The following is an 18,282-nucleotide window of genomic DNA, read 5'->3' as shown; positions in this document are numbered from 1 at the left end:
AAAATACAAAGAGTATTATTTAAGTACATCCATGCACTTAGGTCCTCCAGAACTACTTCAAATGTGCAGTGTTGAAGATATAAACAGATACAAACCAATGACTTCAATGTGATGCAAAACTACATATGAAAACACTTGAGTTTTTTCCAAAATAGGAAGACATAGCAGTATTTTAAAATGTGATGATGAGATAGAAAAATGAAAACTATCTCTCACAAACAACTTTCCCTGCATGTACACATCAGGGGTTTGAGTGACCAATCAATACAGAATAACAACTTGTTAATAGCCAATAAAGTGATTGGCAAGAAAGCTCCTGACCAACTGGAGTCACACATGAGGTCAGTAAAACTGTACAAAAAAGTGAATAAAGAGTGGGCTTTTTCCACCATGAAGAAAGCAGAGCCCATGTGATTTGCTGGCACGATCAGGCCAGGCTGGCAGAGCTGGGGGTGCCACTCACCTTGGCGGCTCTGCCGTTTGGCATTCAGGTGGTTGGTGGAGGACACGGCGTAGGAGGTGGAGAAGGACCTGCTCTTGGTGATTGTCATCAGAATGGAGCTGTTCCACGAGTCAGAGCTGCCAAACCAGAGCACAAACAAGCAACATTTAACACAGGAAAAAGCCTCTTTAATGGCAGATCTTATCAAGTGAGGAGCTGCAACAAGGAGTAGGTGATACTGAGATAGCTCAAAATCTGGTGAGGGAAATGACATCCATGAGTTGGCTGAAGTGGTGTTTGTGAGGCACTCAGTACCACCTTCAGCAAAAATAGTTACAATGCAGCCAGTCTAAAGCTGGACTTCCCTCAGTGCTGAGACATATTTGCCTTATTTATACAAAGATGCCTTCATTATATTGTTCTGACAGCACAAAGAGGTTCAAAAGTTGGCTTGAAATAAGTTAAATTTATGTTCTCTTTTAACACCTCCTTGAAAGAGCCAGAAGTGACACAAGTTCTCAGCAGAACTGGAAACCCAGTGTCCTCAGCTGCTGGCACCACAGCAGGCACACAACAACCCTTGGGGCACTCAGGAGCCTGGGGAGGACTGGAAGCATCCTGTGTGGCTGTGCTTAGTGGTGTGCCCCTTCATACCCTAACCAGGTGAAATACCTGCTGAACTCCCCAAAAAATGCCCCTCTCCAACCCTGGAGACATCAGTGCAAGGGAATTTGTGCTGAAGGAATCTAAGTGCACATATCCTTGTGTGTGGGGAGCAGTGTTAGTCCTCTGCATCAGCATGGGCTATGATTTTAGCCTTTGGGTGGTAATTGTATGCCAGAAGAGGCAAAAATCTTCTGCACAGCAAGAAAACTGTATTTATAATGAGTTTCCTGAATGACACCCATCAAATGTCAGCTTCTTGCAGGGATGTAGCACTGGCTCTTATCAAGCTGTGAGTTCTCTGGACAGGTCTGCCAGGCTCCACATTTCTCCTCGCAGCCTCTCATCCAAGGGATGAGATGACACTCAATGCTGAAGACAGACTTTTAAAGTAGCACAGCTCCAGCTGAGCTTGAAAAAAATAAACTTGAAGGAAAAAAATCATTCTGAAAGAAAAAAGCATGTGGTGCTGTGTTACCTCTGCAAACATCTTGTTTTGGAATAGAAAATACTACATACAAAAACACTTGCTGGCTGTCTTCATGGGCCCAAATTCTTAAAATCTGTGATGAAGTGAGGCAAAGAAAGAATACAGATGCTTAAAAAATAAAATTAAAAAAAAAAGGTTTTGCTTTGTTTTTTCATTGTCATGAAGAATATAACACACTGGCCCACTGTACAGTAAAATAACCCAAATGAACCAAACCAAACCAAAAATCTCTGACCCATATTCTTTGAGTTCCTACAGGAGAATCACTTGATATAAAAGCGGGTGAGGGAAAGAATGTGGAAGCTCTATTATTTTTCCAGTATAATGTCTACCCAGGTTCAATTACATGGGGTTGGAAGAATACAGAAACTAATCTCAAACTGACAGCTATGAGGGATTTTTGCAAATATGTGACTCCAGAAATCCAGAAGTCATGTCCCACATTGTGAGGAACAAGCTGCATGTTTTGTAACTAGAGAATCTGCCACAGGGCAATTCCAGTGTCAGCCTCTCTCCTACTGTTCAACTTATGAAATGTTTCTTTCTCCGTGACCAGTGGAGTGCTTGAATTTGGTACAGGGAAGTGGCAGATAACCAAGATATATTTTTTCTCTTCAGCTCAAAATTCTTCTCCTTGAAAGCAGATCTCTCTTGGTCAGCCAAAATTTTTAAAGCTAGACTTGCAGGATTCATTTTCCCCCTTTCTGGAATACACATTGTTTCTCCTACTGTGAAAGAAGGAGTGCAAACAGTAGGCTGGGAGGCTTGACAGAGCTATAATTATACCACTGGCTATGACATTAAACATAGGAAGAATTGATAGCCTGCTTAGCTGGCTCCTCATGCAGAGTTATATAACAACCACAGGGAAGGACCAACAATAACATTTAATTGCTCTCCCTCTCCCTCTGATTCCCATCTTGGGACACTTACACACTACGTGAGACTGGGATCAACAGCATAAATCAAATGCACCCCAGGAACCACAGGTCTGGGAGTGAAGAACATTTGCATTTGGTTACAGCTTCCTTATATTTACTTTTACTGAGGCAGATGGGACTTCTCACAAAGGGAACTTTGGCAAACCACGTGTTTTTCTTGCATGAGGCTTTCAGGGTACTCTGCAGGCTGCCTTGAGCACCTCCACACCCTGTGTGACAGCCTCATCCACGGGACACATTTAGGTATTCAAGGAAAGGCCAACCTTAGAAGGAAGCTGCTCTCTGGAGCTGCATTCCCCCAATCTATCCAACAGCCAACACTGGTGATGTTGGGCCTTCCAAGGTCCTATCTCTTTCCCTAAATTTTGAATTTCAGAAAAGCACATGAGTCTTCTGATGTCCCAGCTCTGAATTCTCTTCTTGAACGTAGTGCTTTCACTCTGATCTTCCTTTCCCCAGTGTTTCCACACTCCTTCTTCATCCACCAGCCCCAAGGTGATGGCCCTTGCTGAGGTAGGGAGGGGACCTCAACTTCGTTCTCACAGGGTGGTACCACAACTGGCTGCTCTCCACCTTCCTTTGATGGCTCTGCTCCCCTCTGACCAGAACAGAAAAGTATTCACAGAGCCAGAAGGGAGGAAATCCTGTTGTAATGACATGGTGTGGAGGTAGTACAACTTTTATTAAAATCTCGGCACATTCCCCAAACAAGCTGGCTGCTGGCTATAAGCAGCTGAGCAGACGCAATTCTCTCTCCATTCTATAGGGGGACCATGTGCTTCACAATTCCAGCTCAGGGATTAGATCCTAAGAATGGGAGATGGAGAAGTGCTTTAGGAACTGGTTTAATATCAGGACCACATCAGTAGGTGTGTTCTTAGAAATTGCTGATGTAATTGCTGCAGTTTTTCTAGGCTGAGCAATAACCACCTAAGCAACCCCTACATCTCAAGAAAACTTTAACCAGATATCTTAGCCTTTCTTCCAATTTTATTGGGCAGTTCTGCATTCCATTAACATAAATAGTTCTTTTTTAAAATTTATTTTTCTACCCAATAATATGAATAATTTTGGCATACCCTGACAAAAAATGGGAATGCTGCTTCTTTGTCAAATCCATTTAGAGAAACATGAAGAAGTAACTCTAACACAGTTCACAGCCAGCATTTCTGAATACATTTTGCACACGGAACTAAAGAAATCTGCCCGAAGAGAAAGATAAAAGAGAGAGGAGGCAATGTGTAACCTGGATGAAGAAGATTCGTGAGGTTTGATGCTGGCACTGCGATCCCTCCTGACTGGAGCTGGCTCCAGGGTGGGCAGTCCTGTGGCTGATGTGGTGGTGGTCCAGGTGGAGGACACTCGTCTCAGCAGTCCTGGAGGCAAACTCCTCCGTAAGCGCTGTGGGGAAACCAGGGCCCTTCAGTTGGTACAGCTGCAAAACCTCTGCACATGCACAAATAAACCACTTCCATTGGCTTCATTCTGCCTGGCAACACCTTTAAATCTGGGTTCTCCCACGGATTATTCATTTCAAACACAGCCAATGCTTTGAATGCTTCGACAGTCTGGACCATCCTCCCTATCTCAAGTTTAAAAACAGGTATATATATCTATATCTATATATGCACAGCCCCATAGCCACACATGTTCAACACCTGATGTGGCCAAAGGTACTTAAACAAGTTAGCAAGGCCATAAAAGTGATTGAAGCATCTGTCATGAAAGGAAAGGCTGAGGGAGTTGGAATTGCTCAGTCTAAAGAAATGTCTCAGGGTAGATCTTACCAGTGTACACAAATACCTAAAGGGAGGGTGTAAAGGAGAAGGGTCTTTGCAGGGATGCCCAGTGACAGGACAAGAGGCAGTGGAGCAAGAACTGAAGTACAAAGAATTTAATTAAAATTTAGAAAAGTATTTTTTTTTACTGTGAGGAGGACTGAACACAGAGAAGTTGCCTGAAGAAGCTGTGAAATCTACATTAATGGAGATATTCAAAACCCAACTGGACATCCTCCTGAGCAACCTGATCTAGGCTGAGCCTAGAGAAACTTTCTCCTCAATGAGCTGAGGGACAGGACTGGACTAGACAATCTCCAGATGCACTTTCAACCTCAACTACTCTGATTTAAACTGTCATGGGTCCTCAGAATCAGAGATTCAAGCCAAGAAAGTCTGTAAGAAAAATAAGGCAGGGGAGCTCCAACTTTTTTTCCCTGCCATATCTACTCAATCCATTGAAATAAAACTTGCACGCTCTGGGATATGATGTCTCAAAAAGCTTAGAGGAAGCATCACTGTTTACAGCAGATTTTTCTTAACCACCACTGCGTTTTTCTTTCACCTGTCTCCTCCATTTCTCCAAATAACAGGATTCACATGTTTTTTTCAAATTTTTGAAGGCAAAGATAATAAAGGATCTTTTTTGGAGCCAGATTTGCTGTTGCAGATCCCATAATTTTGGAAGCTGTTTCTCTTGTGAAGTTCTAGTGAAGTGTTTATAGCTAAGAACTAAAATAAATATATCTGCAATGGAGAGCTTGGACTTTGCCAGAGGGTTAAGAAATATGAGATGGAAGACATCTGTGGTTCTGAAGCTCAAAGTTGCGGATAAATATGTTAACACATTATCTCCTTACACAAAATGCTCAGTGTCAGATGGTTAAGGTGAAGGTCCTATATCTGCTTTTAGACACTTTAAATAAAGACATGCAAACTATTTATTTTATGAACCGTGATATATTTAGGTCAATGAATTCTTCAATCTAATTAGTTCTCTGTAGCATTAACGCATTTCTTCATCCTTCATTTCTCTCCTCCTCATAGGGTATTATGCAACAGCAAACTTGTATCTGTTCCCTGTGTGTGCTCATGTGATAGCAGTGCTCTTCCACTTAACTCTTCCCCTCAGAGCCTGGGGTACAGCCATTATAGATATGGTCACTAAAATAAACTGGGAAATGTGCTTAAAAACCTGTGAACATCCATTTTGTACATACAGCTGCTAAACAGACAAATAGGGTGGCAATTATCATCACACTAAGCTGTAATAAAAGAATCACGAGCGTTGCAATTCAGATGCCTGGAAATGCTGGAATGAATGACTGGCTGTGCCATTTAAACTGTAAAAACATAAAAGCATTTGACTGTGCAATGTACTCTGCCTATATTTAATTTTACAAGGGAGGCTGCAGTACAAAAGCATTTTGGTTTAGTTTCAGAAATGAAATGTAAGCCTTGCAGGACAGCTAATTAGCAACAAACCTACAATTCACACTACTTCAAATCTGATGTGCTCTTTCTAGCTGTTCACTTGCTAAGTGTGGGTGGTTAACACTGGTTATTTCCTGCCTGATCCCTGAGCATTCATAAAGCCATTTTTCAAGGCAGTATTACATTTATATTTATGGTTGTCATCTTTTTCTTCTCAAGACAACTTCCATGAGCTCACAGTATTTGTCATACTAATGATTGTGATATTTTTGTTAGTTTGTGGGGTACACAACAGTTTAGACTTGATCCAAAGCACATGAAGGTCATCAATAGAAACTTTTTAATTGACTTCTGTAGAGAACACAGTTTCCAGCTACGTCAGGGAAGGTACAGGTTGGATATTAGGAAGAAATTCTTCACCAAAAGAATAATAAAGTACTGGAATGCTCTTCCCAGGGAGGTGTAGAATCACCATCTCTGGATGTGTTTAAAAAAAAGGACTGGACATGGCACTTGGTGCTACAGTCTAGCTGAGGTGTTAGGGCATAGGTTGGACTCGATGATCTTAGAGGTCTCCTCCCACCTCATCATTCTGTGATTCTGTAGGTTTCACCTTTCTAATTAAGGGAAGGAAGAAGAGATGGCAGTTCACACAAAAATCCCAGTGACATCTGACAGCCCAATGACATCCCTTTAGGGAGAGGCAGGCTCCAGCACTCACCTTGGGAATTGCCAGTTTCTCTCCCTTCTCCGGACACTCCTCCGAGTCGGAGCAGGTGTAGTTCTCGCTGAAGGACACCAAGGGATTCACCCTGGGCTTGTGGATGGCCTGGAAGGTCAGCTGTGTGTTGAGCAGGTTGCTCACTGTCCTCAGGGACGTGCAGACATTGGGGGGCAGTGAAGGATCAGCCAGGAGATCTGTGATGAGCCCATGGGCCTCTCCCATGACAGCGATGTCCACCGTGATGCTTGTGCCAGAAGACTAAAGACGAGAGAAATAATACAGGTGAGAAAACAGCAGTGAACAACCTGCTGGGCACTGCCTCAAGCTGTGGTGAACTCTTCACAGCTTCTGCTAAAGCATCTGCAGGTGGAAAAATAATAACATGAAATAATTCTTTAAATACAGAGAACAATGCTGAATAGATCGATCATCAGTCTACAAAGACTTTGGAATTCCATCATATCTGATTTCACAGTTTCCACCATCTGCAGCTGACTCTTCCCATCTGAATAAATTGTTCAGGCTCCCTGTGGAGACGTGGTCAATAGCCAGGGCCTATTTGCACAAACAGTTTTTTGGAGACATGGCTTGGGATGGGATGAGACTCTCCTGAGAGATGCCTGAGTACTAACTACAGAACAACTAATCTAGAAAAACTAATGTTCAGTGCTTAGGCCCAGATAAATGAAATTAATCCTAAGCATATACTGGGATTTGTAAAATATCTCCATGCAACTAAATTACAGTATTCTGGTATGGTAGCAACAACATTCTTCTCCAAGCAATTGCATATTGGGCAGCTATACCAAAACTGAAATGGAGTAAAAAAGTAGATTTGTTTAAACCTTAAGGTTGTCAAGTCTTTGAATTGACAGCTATAGAGTACAATTGCAAAGGTCTGAGGATCTTTAAACTCTAATAAACAACAGTGAGACTTGGATGCACAGAGAATTAAAACAACTAAAAATGCAGAAGGCATATGGAATTTCAATGCAGAAGTGACATTTCAGCCCCACTAGCTGGTGCACTAAAACCCTCCATAAATTCTGCATGGAGTTGCTGTTTCAAGGCACTCCAAGAGTGACCATTTTCCCTTTGTTGTGTCTCTGACACATAAACTCAGTCCTGCTGCTCCTGTTTGGGGTGTAGCAGGTGTACGTGCAGTTTCCCAGAGAGACCATTGCAGCAGATTTTGTGCTAATTTGCTTTCATGTATTTCTTAGAAAAAGCTAAAATACATAGTTTGCTTAATGGGGAAGTTATGTCTGTGAAAAGAATGTACAAGTTGCTTGGAGTGGCAAGCAAAGAGCGTGGAGAATTGGTCAGACTGAGAAGGAGAGTGATTAAAGCCCCAGCCAGGAATGACTCATGACAGCATTCATGGACCTCAAAACACAAAGAACAGAGTAACACAACTTGACACTGCTTCGTTCTCAGAAAAGCCTTTACAGGCAATAAGAAAACATATTTGAGGAAAATGATGTATTAGTTAAGTAAAGCTAAACCCCTTCCCTCTGTCTTCCCAGTTGCATAACGTGGACATCAGTCCCTTGGCAAACAGATGTTTCTCTCCATGGATCCCTCCTCATGTCCTGCTTCTTGCAAAGACTGAGGTAAGCTGCAGGACCAGAAGATGGGCTTCCTCACTCACCATCCTCTCCTGCAGCCAGAGGACCAGCCAGCCTCTTCCCACATTTCTCTGCCATGCTATGAAATAACATAAACCAGAAACTGCTTAATCTACTGGAGCACCATTTCATCCTACTGAAAAAAAAAATTAATGCCTGAATTTAACTTAATGGCTTTTTCATTGCTTAACATCTCAGGAGTGCACGCAGAAGATTCTGGCAGATGCTAAAGAAAATCCTTAAATTAAAGAACAAGGCTTGGGAGGGCAGTAATTAATTATCTAAACCTCAGCCATGGCAAATGGACCAAAGGGGAGTGAGGCAGAATACATCACTCGAAATGTGATGGAAGCCTCATATTTTCAGCAAAACTGTGTCATCCACTGCTTGAAATTCTATTAAGCCTGGAGTAGTTGACAATCAGAGGCAGAGATTAATACTTCTATGAAGTAAACAAGTCTGACTCAGTAGGATATAAGCAGAGGCTCTGTGCAGCAGTACTGATATTTTGCAAAGCAGCCAGCATTGTTTTCCATGATTAGTACCAAGGGGGGAGAGGGAGAGCCCTTCTCCATGGATTTCTGCTTCCAGCTCCCTGTGCTGCCATGTGCGTTGGTGACCCCTGCCTTAAATCTAAGACCCAGTCAAAAAGTAAGAATGGTTCATCTATGTCAGGGTCAATTTACAGCACCATCAGACTAGTCTGACTAGGTAAAATTACAGCCATTTAAATTATTGTTTTCTAAAAAATATCACAAATTGAATGCATGAGAACATTTTAAAACATTTTACTTTTCAGAGTCTGTGCTAAAAAACAGTAGAGAGCTGTATATGCTTTGCAGACCATTACTCAGAAAACAGATGACAATGTGTTTCCCTATAGGGCAAGGAAACTTGGAATTTAGTGTAAATCATTGTGGTGATGTGAAAGCAAGAGAGGAAACTGCTGAAAATTTGAGATTAATGTAATCACATACATGCATATGTATTGTATATATGCACATGCACACAGATAGATATGCAGGTAGTCTTCTTTTAGGGTAAAAGTGCAGATAAAATCCTTGCTCAGTCTTTTAAAGTTGTTTTTTACTAAGTGCATAGCCTCTGCATGAGCTGATTTGGATTCTTTGGATTTGGATTCTTTCCAAAGCACTTTACTCATTGAAGCTCCAAGGCCAGATACTCGAGAATTGTGGCATGAACAACATTTGCAAACAATAACAAACAACTAATTTGATAAAACAAAACAAAACAACGAGGAGCTAAGATAAGGTGGACTTAATTTCACAATGGTCAGTGCTCATTTGCTCATCTATGCCAATAATTGTGAATGCAGTTCCCTTCCATGACTTTTGGATAAGACTGGCTTGCTGTTCATTTTGTGACTTCATTCCAGCCCAGATTTCAGCAGTCATGCAGTGACTAAAACTGAAATGCTCTGGGGCATGAGAATGAGAAAGCAAACAGGCTGGGAACAAAAGCAAAACTAAACAGGCTCATTTTTAACTAAGATAAGAAGAAAAAAATAATTCCTTACAATGCTGAAAAACAGCTGGTTTAGGCCACATTGCATCTGGAATTCCTAAGTAGGCCCAAATGCACTTGCTGCATGTTTTGAGGCTTCCTTTTATGTACAGAAATTAAAAAAAATAAACAAACCTAAAACACACTGCTGCATGTGCAGGATCAAACCACAAAAGTAGCATGCCCCAGTATCACACAGATGATTTTTGTCAGGGCAGGAAACAACTCTAAGGAACACTCTTATATTCAATATGAAAACAGTATCCTGGAAAATTTTAATATACTTTAAAATTTTTAGTTTTAAATTATTTGTTTTGGAGTCTGCAACATGACTAGAAAAGTTCTCAAAATTTTGATAACCTTCACTGGGCTTTTCTATGATAGTCCACAAAATTCCCTTTGTTTTCTTCTGTTAAATTATATTATGCACAAAGCTCTAAGAATAGCTTTTTACTCAGTAGGAGGAAAAAGCAGATAAAACTGTGCAGGAAAAATGAATTTTGGAAAATAGGAATAACAAGTTCCTTGAGCCATAAGACCAGATAGATAAATTTAGGTATGAACTACTTGTGTTGGCTCACCTGGGGAGCACATTTGACATCTATACACTCAACAAATGCCTTACCACAAAGAAAAGTCTTCCCCCTCCCCATTCATGTTTTGCATATGATTCTCATCCAGCTTGACTAAAAACCACCACTCTCTCCATCCTACAAAGGGGGTGATTATCATGACAACACAAAACCAGTCAAAACTTATGCAAAGGGGAAAAAAAATCCCAAACCAATTATCAAACACAAACCACAATTCATTTCACACAGCCTCATGTTAGGGAGAAATAAAATCTTCATTTGCTGTGGCTTGTATGAGGAAAAGCAATGAAGGCAGAGATGTTGGCCTTTCACCATGTTGCACTCAAGAGCACTCTGTAAGCAAAAGAATGGGGGAGGCAAAGAGGAAAAAAAAAAAGCAAAGGAAAGCAGCATCCAGCCTATCTTCAATCTTCACACAATTACCAGCAGCTATAAATCACTATTTGATATGGTTTCCAAGTCACATCATAAATGTTCAGGCCAAGCTGTCTGGAAACAAAATTAAAAGCAAATATAATTCTCCATTATTTTAATGTCCACAGAGCAATCTGAAGGATAAACATCAATTGGCTTCTATGGAAATAATGAATCATTTTAAAGGCGCCACAGACTTAACTACTCCACCTTCCACTGAATGACTAAGGGAAAAAGCGTGCATGCAATTCTTTCACATTTCACTTTTCTCTATTTAAAGCTCTAGAAACTGAGTATTTTTATTTTTATTTCTCTCTTATTTTGTACCAGCACACGATCTCAGATTTTCTCTTCTTTGGTGAGCAAAAAAGATGTTTATGAGACTTTTCTCCAGCTTAATGAAGCACAGCATTTCCACTGCTCTCTGGAGGTCAACCAGCCACAGGCTCTGCAAGGCACACTCTTTGGTAGGGCTGGAAATAGCATCTTCCTGTTGTCTCATCACATTGATCAAAGAAATCCTTTCCAAGGCATCTATGTAGTCCCTGGCTTTGCTGATGAGTCTTTAAAGCACCCAGGGCCACATAACCATAAACCAGACACAGAGGCACAGAAGATGAGCCCACAATGAAGGAAACTCTAAATCTTGCCTGAGACAATGATTTGAGTTTTAATCCTGGTTCCAAGATGCTGGGGATGGCACCAGCACAGCAAAGCAGAGCTACCTGACAGCAATTACACTGAACTCTGATCTGCAGGGCAGAAAGTGCCATGACTGCCACATCAAGTGTGTCTGTAATGCCAGGAAGGTGCCAGAGTCCAAGGATCACAGAGCAGCCAGAGGAAGTGCTTCAAAGTAGTTCTGCAAAGGCAGGATCTGATGAAATGGGTCTCATTAAAGAGTTAAAATTTTCGTCCCCTCCCTATATTGCAGTGAGCCCTTTCCTAAGCAACCCTGAGCCACAGAGTGAGCAGCAGGCAGCCCAGCCTGGGGCTGGCTGTGCATGGATTGAGCAGCCTCTTGCAGGGCTGGCTCTGTCATCCCTCAGTATATTAAAATACCACTCTTCTACTACTACCAAGCAAGGCCACTGATCTGGACCTTCCTCCTATATCCCACCACTGGCTAACATAAAATTTCTAGGAAGAAAATAATTTCTGAAACTTGCTCCTACCCATCTGCCACATTTCTTTGAAACTGCCACAGAGTAGCATGACTACTTTCTTTAGAAAACCAGGATGACAACACCACCATTCTTTAAGAAAGAGACACTCATTTGAGAAGGAAATACATTTTTCCCCCTTCTTATAAAACCTGTGGAATGTATCACTGTCTGTAGCAGGCTTTGTCTGGGGAGGCAGCTGCAATCCCCACATCCTGCATCTACACCTTAGGTGACACCACTCACCAGGCTCACAGTTACAGCTGACTAACTTTCTTCCATTACAGGATCTTTCAGTTCGTGACAGCTTTGTCAGCCAAAGAGCTCAGACTGAAACACACACTGCCAGGTATTTGTCTGGGGTGAATTATTTCAGTGTTTGAGAAAAATTGTTCAGACATTTACAAGGAGACTGTTGGAGTCTTTTATCCATCCTAAAAAACTATTGGTAAACTGATACCACTTAATCTGCAGCAGGCACTGGAGGTGCAAGTAAGGCCTTTTTTGCTTTCCCTGCCCTGATATGTCCAGATTTGGTTGTGAAGTCCTTGGGAAAAATGAAACCAAAGCTGGCCCTGCATGACCTCTGTGGGTTGTCAGAAACCCACCATGGAAGTGCTCACCCCTACACAGTGCACACGTGTCCTCCGGCACTGTGTACAATATTCCAAAGGGCAAAGGATCGCATTCAAGAAACAGAGAACACACTGGAGCTGTTTTGCAGTTTTGGTGCCGTCTGTAACTTTCGAGGGAGGCTATGGGTTCTTGCTTTCAGGTCACCTAGCAGGCTTTTCCAGATTTGTTACACACACAGAGAAGGAAAATATCCTCGTGGTCACTAGCAACCAAGCAACAGTAAAAAGAAAGATGCAGAAATAATCTCAAGGAGTGGGAGGACTGGATTTGTCCAGCTTCAAGACCTACAGAGTAGGAAAGTCTGAACCCATGTGGATGCAAATACTGGACACAGCCCAATGCAACGTAATTAAATCCCTGTCATTTATATCTGACAGAAAGGACCTCACATGAACTAACTCCACTGGTACTGACATCAAGTGGTGCTTAATTTTCCACATTTCCTCCTGCCACAGATGTACAGCACAGCTGGAAACCCTGGAAGGCAGAGGGAAAGGGACAGGGCGTGCTGGGTGGCACAGCGTGGCAAGGGGCACAGCCATACATGTGCTCTGCCCTGGGCTCCTCGGGAAATCCCAGTCCAAGTGAAGACACTCAGCCAGTTGGGATGACCTCCTGCATCAGGCATGCCATGAGGAGGATCCAGGGAAAGCAGCTCCTGGAAGGAGGGGAAAGCACAGGCTGAGCTCCCTGGCTGGGAGCCGCCGGTCACAGCTTGCGAACCTTGTGGAAACTCTGACGCTGGTATTTGATGTTCTCAGCAGAGCCCTGGGGACACAGTCACCCACTTCCAAGGGACTTTCCGTGCTATTTGGCTGCCTAAAAACATTAAAACATCACGACTCTCCAGCCCAAAGAACTACTTGATGATGTAGAGCAGATCACAGAGTCAGTCACAGTCAGGGTTGATTACTTACAAAGTAGACGCCACTCCAACCAAACTAGGAACTTTAAAAATTATTGCTTTTAATTAAAGCACAGCAGATGGGAAAAATTAAATTCTAAATGGGACTCAAATCTGCTTTGAGTAACGCAGACCAAGGAGAACAATTCTGTGTTTCAGAGGCTGTCCTCAATTGTCTTACATTATTGTTCTCCAATTTGTACATCAGATGGTCACAAATTGGTAGCTTGAAGCTGATAGTTTGTGTTCAAATGCAGAAAACAGTGACAACTGTCTTCAGCCTCAACTTGAGCTGCAGCAACACAAGTGGGACCCAGCAGGAGTGGGGTGCTGGGTGCACATACAGGAAGAATAAACCATCTATTAATACCCGGTGATCCTACTCGTTTGAGTTTACAGCTCCAACACGCCTGCTCAGCATGGAGAGCTATTTTAATGCTACGGTGAACTAAAACAGAGCAGCCAAATTCACAGCATGAGTTAAAAAAAGATCCATTGAAAGCAATAATCACTGCTCTGCCTTCTGTGTACTAACTAATCCTCCCACATTCTCAACTTGACAGTCTCAGTTACACCAGAGCAAAGCCAAAGGAGCCACATTCTGCCATATTTTCTCCCTTTCAAAGCACTTCAGGCTCTTTTGGGACGCAACTTGAGAAGCAACCTCACAATTAGCAGCAAACTGCAGAAATATGTATGAAAATAAACCCAGCTATTCACATCCATCTCATCCATTCCATGGATTCACATCCATCCCAGCCCTTCACTAAGAACTGCTGAACAGTATGAAGAAGAGAATTAACAAATATCATTAAAATTTTAATGCAAATAAATGCAGCCTCTAAATGAGGACAAAAGATTGGCAGGGTGGAATGAAGATTTGCTACACAGGGTGTCAAATATATTTTCAGTTACTAAAAAGGAGTTGTCATAGGAGAATAAACTAAAAAAAAGCAAACCTCATAAGGTTTTAAGAATGAGTGTTGAAAACCAGAATAAGTAAAAATTAGAAACTAGGAAGTAATTATCAGTGAAGCTGTAGATAAAGAGCGCTTAATGTTCAGTCTGTTCTTACTGGATTCCAACAGGGGTTTGGAAATGACAGCAGGAGCCAGATGTATATCTTGGGCCATGTTTCCCATATGCTGCAGCAGCAGAGCAGAAGGCTGCCATGAAATTCTCCAGTGACCATGAACACTACTGAGATGTACTGGTCCATTTTTAAGAACAGGCTTTCTGTGAAGCCAAAGGTGCAGTGATGTTCTGCACCCATTGAAAAGGATAAATCCTCTGCACATCAGACTCCAGTGAGAGCCTCACTGCAGACAAATTGGTCCAATTTCAGCATTTTTTTCTTCTCCATCAGACCTTGTGGTTTGCATTATTTCAGTTCTGCTGACTTTAAGCACTCACACTAATACCAGTTAATAGCCACTGAGTGCTAGAGATGCCTCCTCCTCTTCCTCATGACTTTATGTCACTAATGAACTCCTCTGTGAAAAGAATTAATCATTTTTCTGTAACACTTGGCTTTGGATTCTTGTATTATGACTCATTCAAAAAACCCCAGCTGTAGCCCTAGGGACTGGCAGCCCCCAAATCCTTCATCATAGCTGCTGCAGAGCTATTATTTCTCTAAAGAACAAGCTACTAACATCCAAAGCCATGAGCTGCAAAAGTCACATTTAAGCATGCACTAGATGTGAAAATCCCCCACCTCTCCTGGATTATTTATTGGCAGACTCTTCAATGAAGATCAGAACAGGGAGAACCAGTAATTCATGTACAAGAAATACAAAACACTATCCTCTGCATGCCTTCTGTGATATTAAAATATTTTTTTTTCACTTACCACAGATATAAACTGACAGAGCAGCAAGCCCTGAGGACTGCTTTCAACCTACTTCATCCTTGACCTGCAAGGACCAACTTAAAGACACACAAGGTTAGTGTATACTGTGGGCTTATTTTGCCTTTGCTGTCACAAATGAAACAGAAAAAAAAAATATTGCCTGCTGAGATACAAGGTGGACATCTGATAACCACAGGTCAATGCCTGCATCAGATGGCCATTTTCAGGACTGCTGTTCTGCCCTTTAATCTACACACTGGATGCTAAAGGCTCTAAGATTTTCTAAGTCATTTCAGCAATCTCTAATTTCTTCCATGTAGCTGGTGACAGATTTGTCTTGTGACAGATTTGTCTTGTGCACAGTTTTAATCTAAGAAAAGTCTTACTTACAACTGGTGTATTTAAGGTTGTGAGCAGTGCTTAACTTGCACTTTAGAAAAAGAAAAAAGTAAAATGCATGTAATATTCCTAATTATGACACCCTGGCTGCTTCTCAATTCTAATTAGAGATAGACCCAATCTGTACTTCTGCATCATTAATATCTCCCCATACTGAACTCTGGCTTTCTGGTTCAGGGTCTGCACTATTTTATGAGGCCCAAACACTTCTGTGTTTTTCGAAAGCTTAGAGTCAAACTCACATCTAAATATAACAGCACCAGCTTCTCATTTACAAAAGGCAACAGAGCCATAGAGACCAGAAAACAGACACAGATCATGAAGCACTGGTGCTTATGCTGGCAACCACACTTGACAATGATTTCTATCTCCACTGTGAGTTATGCTTTCTGCTTCGATGTGGACATTAAGGGAAAGAAAAATAAACTGTGGGTTGCACATGGGGCTTTTTAAAATGTTAAATATCCTTGTGAAGCTGAACTTCAGTAGTTCATCTGAATCTACTGCAGTAATAAAGCAGTGATGATGCATCAGTAAGTGCAATAGAAGCACTTACTACCACTGAGTAGGTACACTACATAGGTCCTGGCAGACAGGTTAAAAGCCTCAACTGAATTTTTGTAAGGAGTTTGAATTTTTGAAAAAAAAAATTGGAATTAAAAGTCCTAATTGACTTTTTATATAAGGAGGTATAGAAAAGAAGTGTCAACACACAAATCTGTTTTACCATCTAAAATCAAAGACTTGGGAAGATACATCAACACAGAGACTTGACATTTTAGCTCAGAACTGATGCTGTTAATTGGTGCACACAGTACTGGGCTATTTGCTGATGAGATTTATCATCACATGATTCTGCCCCAGAGCTCTCTAATACAGAGAACAGTGTGGTGTCCTCACCAACGAGAAACAGCAGCTCAAGGATTCTGAGTGCACTGACAACTTCAGGCAAACACAAAAAGTATTTTGTACTGACAGAAAAATTATTTGTTTTGGAATTGCTGGTGACAGAAAGGGCTTATTTTGGCTTTGCTTCAGCAATTTTAGGACAGTTTTATTAAAAGATAGGAACAAGAAACTGCGTCAACTTCTCAAAACTTAAATCTTTAGTTTGAAAATGATGAAAGGAAGTTCCTTAGTTTTTTTTTTTTTTTAAAAAACTGTTATGGTTTCTCTTTGTGAAGAACAGCCTGCTGCCCATATTTGCATTGTTTTATTTATTAGACTTCTGCAGAAGCTTAGTCTGTCCTTTGTTGTCAGAGGCTCACAGTTGAATTAAGTGGGATCCATAATGGATTAGACTCCAAAATAATTTCAATATTCAGGTTTGTTAACACTGGTGATCTAAGGCAGAGTATTGAAGCAAAAGATCCTCCCAAAAATCAGTTTAACTTTGAGGGGTTAAGCTCAGAGCAACACAGATAAAAGACCAGTTTAATCACAAGAAAACACTTGACTTCACAGGCCTGACCTTGGTGAGCAGTCACGTGCAGCTCCCATCACAATGCTCTGTGTGACATATTTGTTAACAAATTGGAGCAGACCACATGCTGGACTGTTTGCCATACGGTGCTCTGGCTGATCAGCTGATGAAGCATATGGATTGTGTCTTCCTAATGCTCCAGGATCTTCCTGACTGCTTCCATCTGAGTCTTACCAGTGGCCCCAGATATCCCACTTATCCCATTAAAGCAAAAGAACCAAAGACATAAATTGCTGATCAATTCTCTCAGTACACCCTCCTTCTTCTCCTAATGCATTTGAGAGATTTTGGCAACAACATTAGGAAACAAGCTTCTCTAGAAAGAAAAATCACTTCATTTAAATGATTTGTTCTTTTAATTACTGTCATTCCTAGCTAACACAGAGCAGAAAATGCATATCAATAATGCTCACTGTGCAACAGGTTGGCATTTTTCCAAGAATCTGAAGACTAACCTTAATCTAAGTAAAAATTTATTTGTATCCATTTTCTCTTTTAATGCAAGCTACAACTGCTGTGGAGAGTAAAGCTGAAGCATTCTGTATGATGCTACAGCAAAATGAAATACCCAACCAAATTAATTATGGACAATCCTTTTATGCACTTGCCCTTTTATGCACTGACAGATCAAAGAAACATTCTTGGTTTCCAATCAATAAAATCAAGGTGGCACAAGAAGGCAACATGATGAGTACCCACTTCTTGGGCCTTTTAGGAAAGATGCCTTCCATTAGGATGGCACTTTTCTGGCATGATATAAACATGCCTATAATAATTACTAACTATATAATTATTAAACTCTATACAGAGCCACAGTAATATACCTCACACACATGTTAATACCTCAGTTTAAATAAGGGAAGGGGAATTGATTGGAAATAAATGAATTAACATTTAGTTGGTCTTTTTTTTTAATTGAGAAAAAAATGCAGATCAAAACCTGTCTCTAAAGACTGTTTAATGTTTTGTGTAGGCCCGTGCCAGCTACAAACAACCAGACATGTTACAAATAGGACTTCACACTCAACTCTGAAACTCGCTTTGTGTGAGTTTGGGTATACTTTGAAACCAGTCAAACAAGACAAAACCATGTTCTGACCCTACATAAAATGCTTTAAGGGCTTGCTGATGTGACCAGCCTAAATGGAAACCATCCAAAGGACATTCCACCATGTGCACAAAATATTTTTTTAAAAAAAGAACCTGTCCATGGG

At 41.3% G+C, this 18,282-nt stretch overlaps 1 protein-coding gene across 1 annotated transcript in view; it reads right to left on the bottom strand.

Annotated features, from left to right (window-relative positions):
* Window positions 1–18,282, bottom strand: part of PDE3A (phosphodiesterase 3A) — a 211,843-nt gene that overhangs the window by 30,474 nt on the left and 163,087 nt on the right. The window contains exons 3-5 of the mRNA XM_059472263.1: window positions 6,470–6,730; window positions 3,783–3,937; window positions 464–579 (exon numbers count right to left, since the gene is read on the bottom strand). Coding sequence (XP_059328246.1) covers window positions 464–579; window positions 3,783–3,937; window positions 6,470–6,730 — 532 coding nt within the window. The remainder of the gene's footprint in view (window positions 1–463; window positions 580–3,782; window positions 3,938–6,469; window positions 6,731–18,282) is intronic.

Source organism: Ammospiza nelsoni, chromosome 5 (genome assembly GCF_027579445.1).
Source record: "Ammospiza nelsoni isolate bAmmNel1 chromosome 5, bAmmNel1.pri, whole genome shotgun sequence".
NCBI lineage: Eukaryota > Metazoa > Chordata > Aves > Passeriformes > Passerellidae > Ammospiza > Ammospiza nelsoni.
The sequence above is the reverse complement of the archived record's forward strand: the minus strand, read 5'-3'. Positions and strand labels throughout refer to the sequence as shown.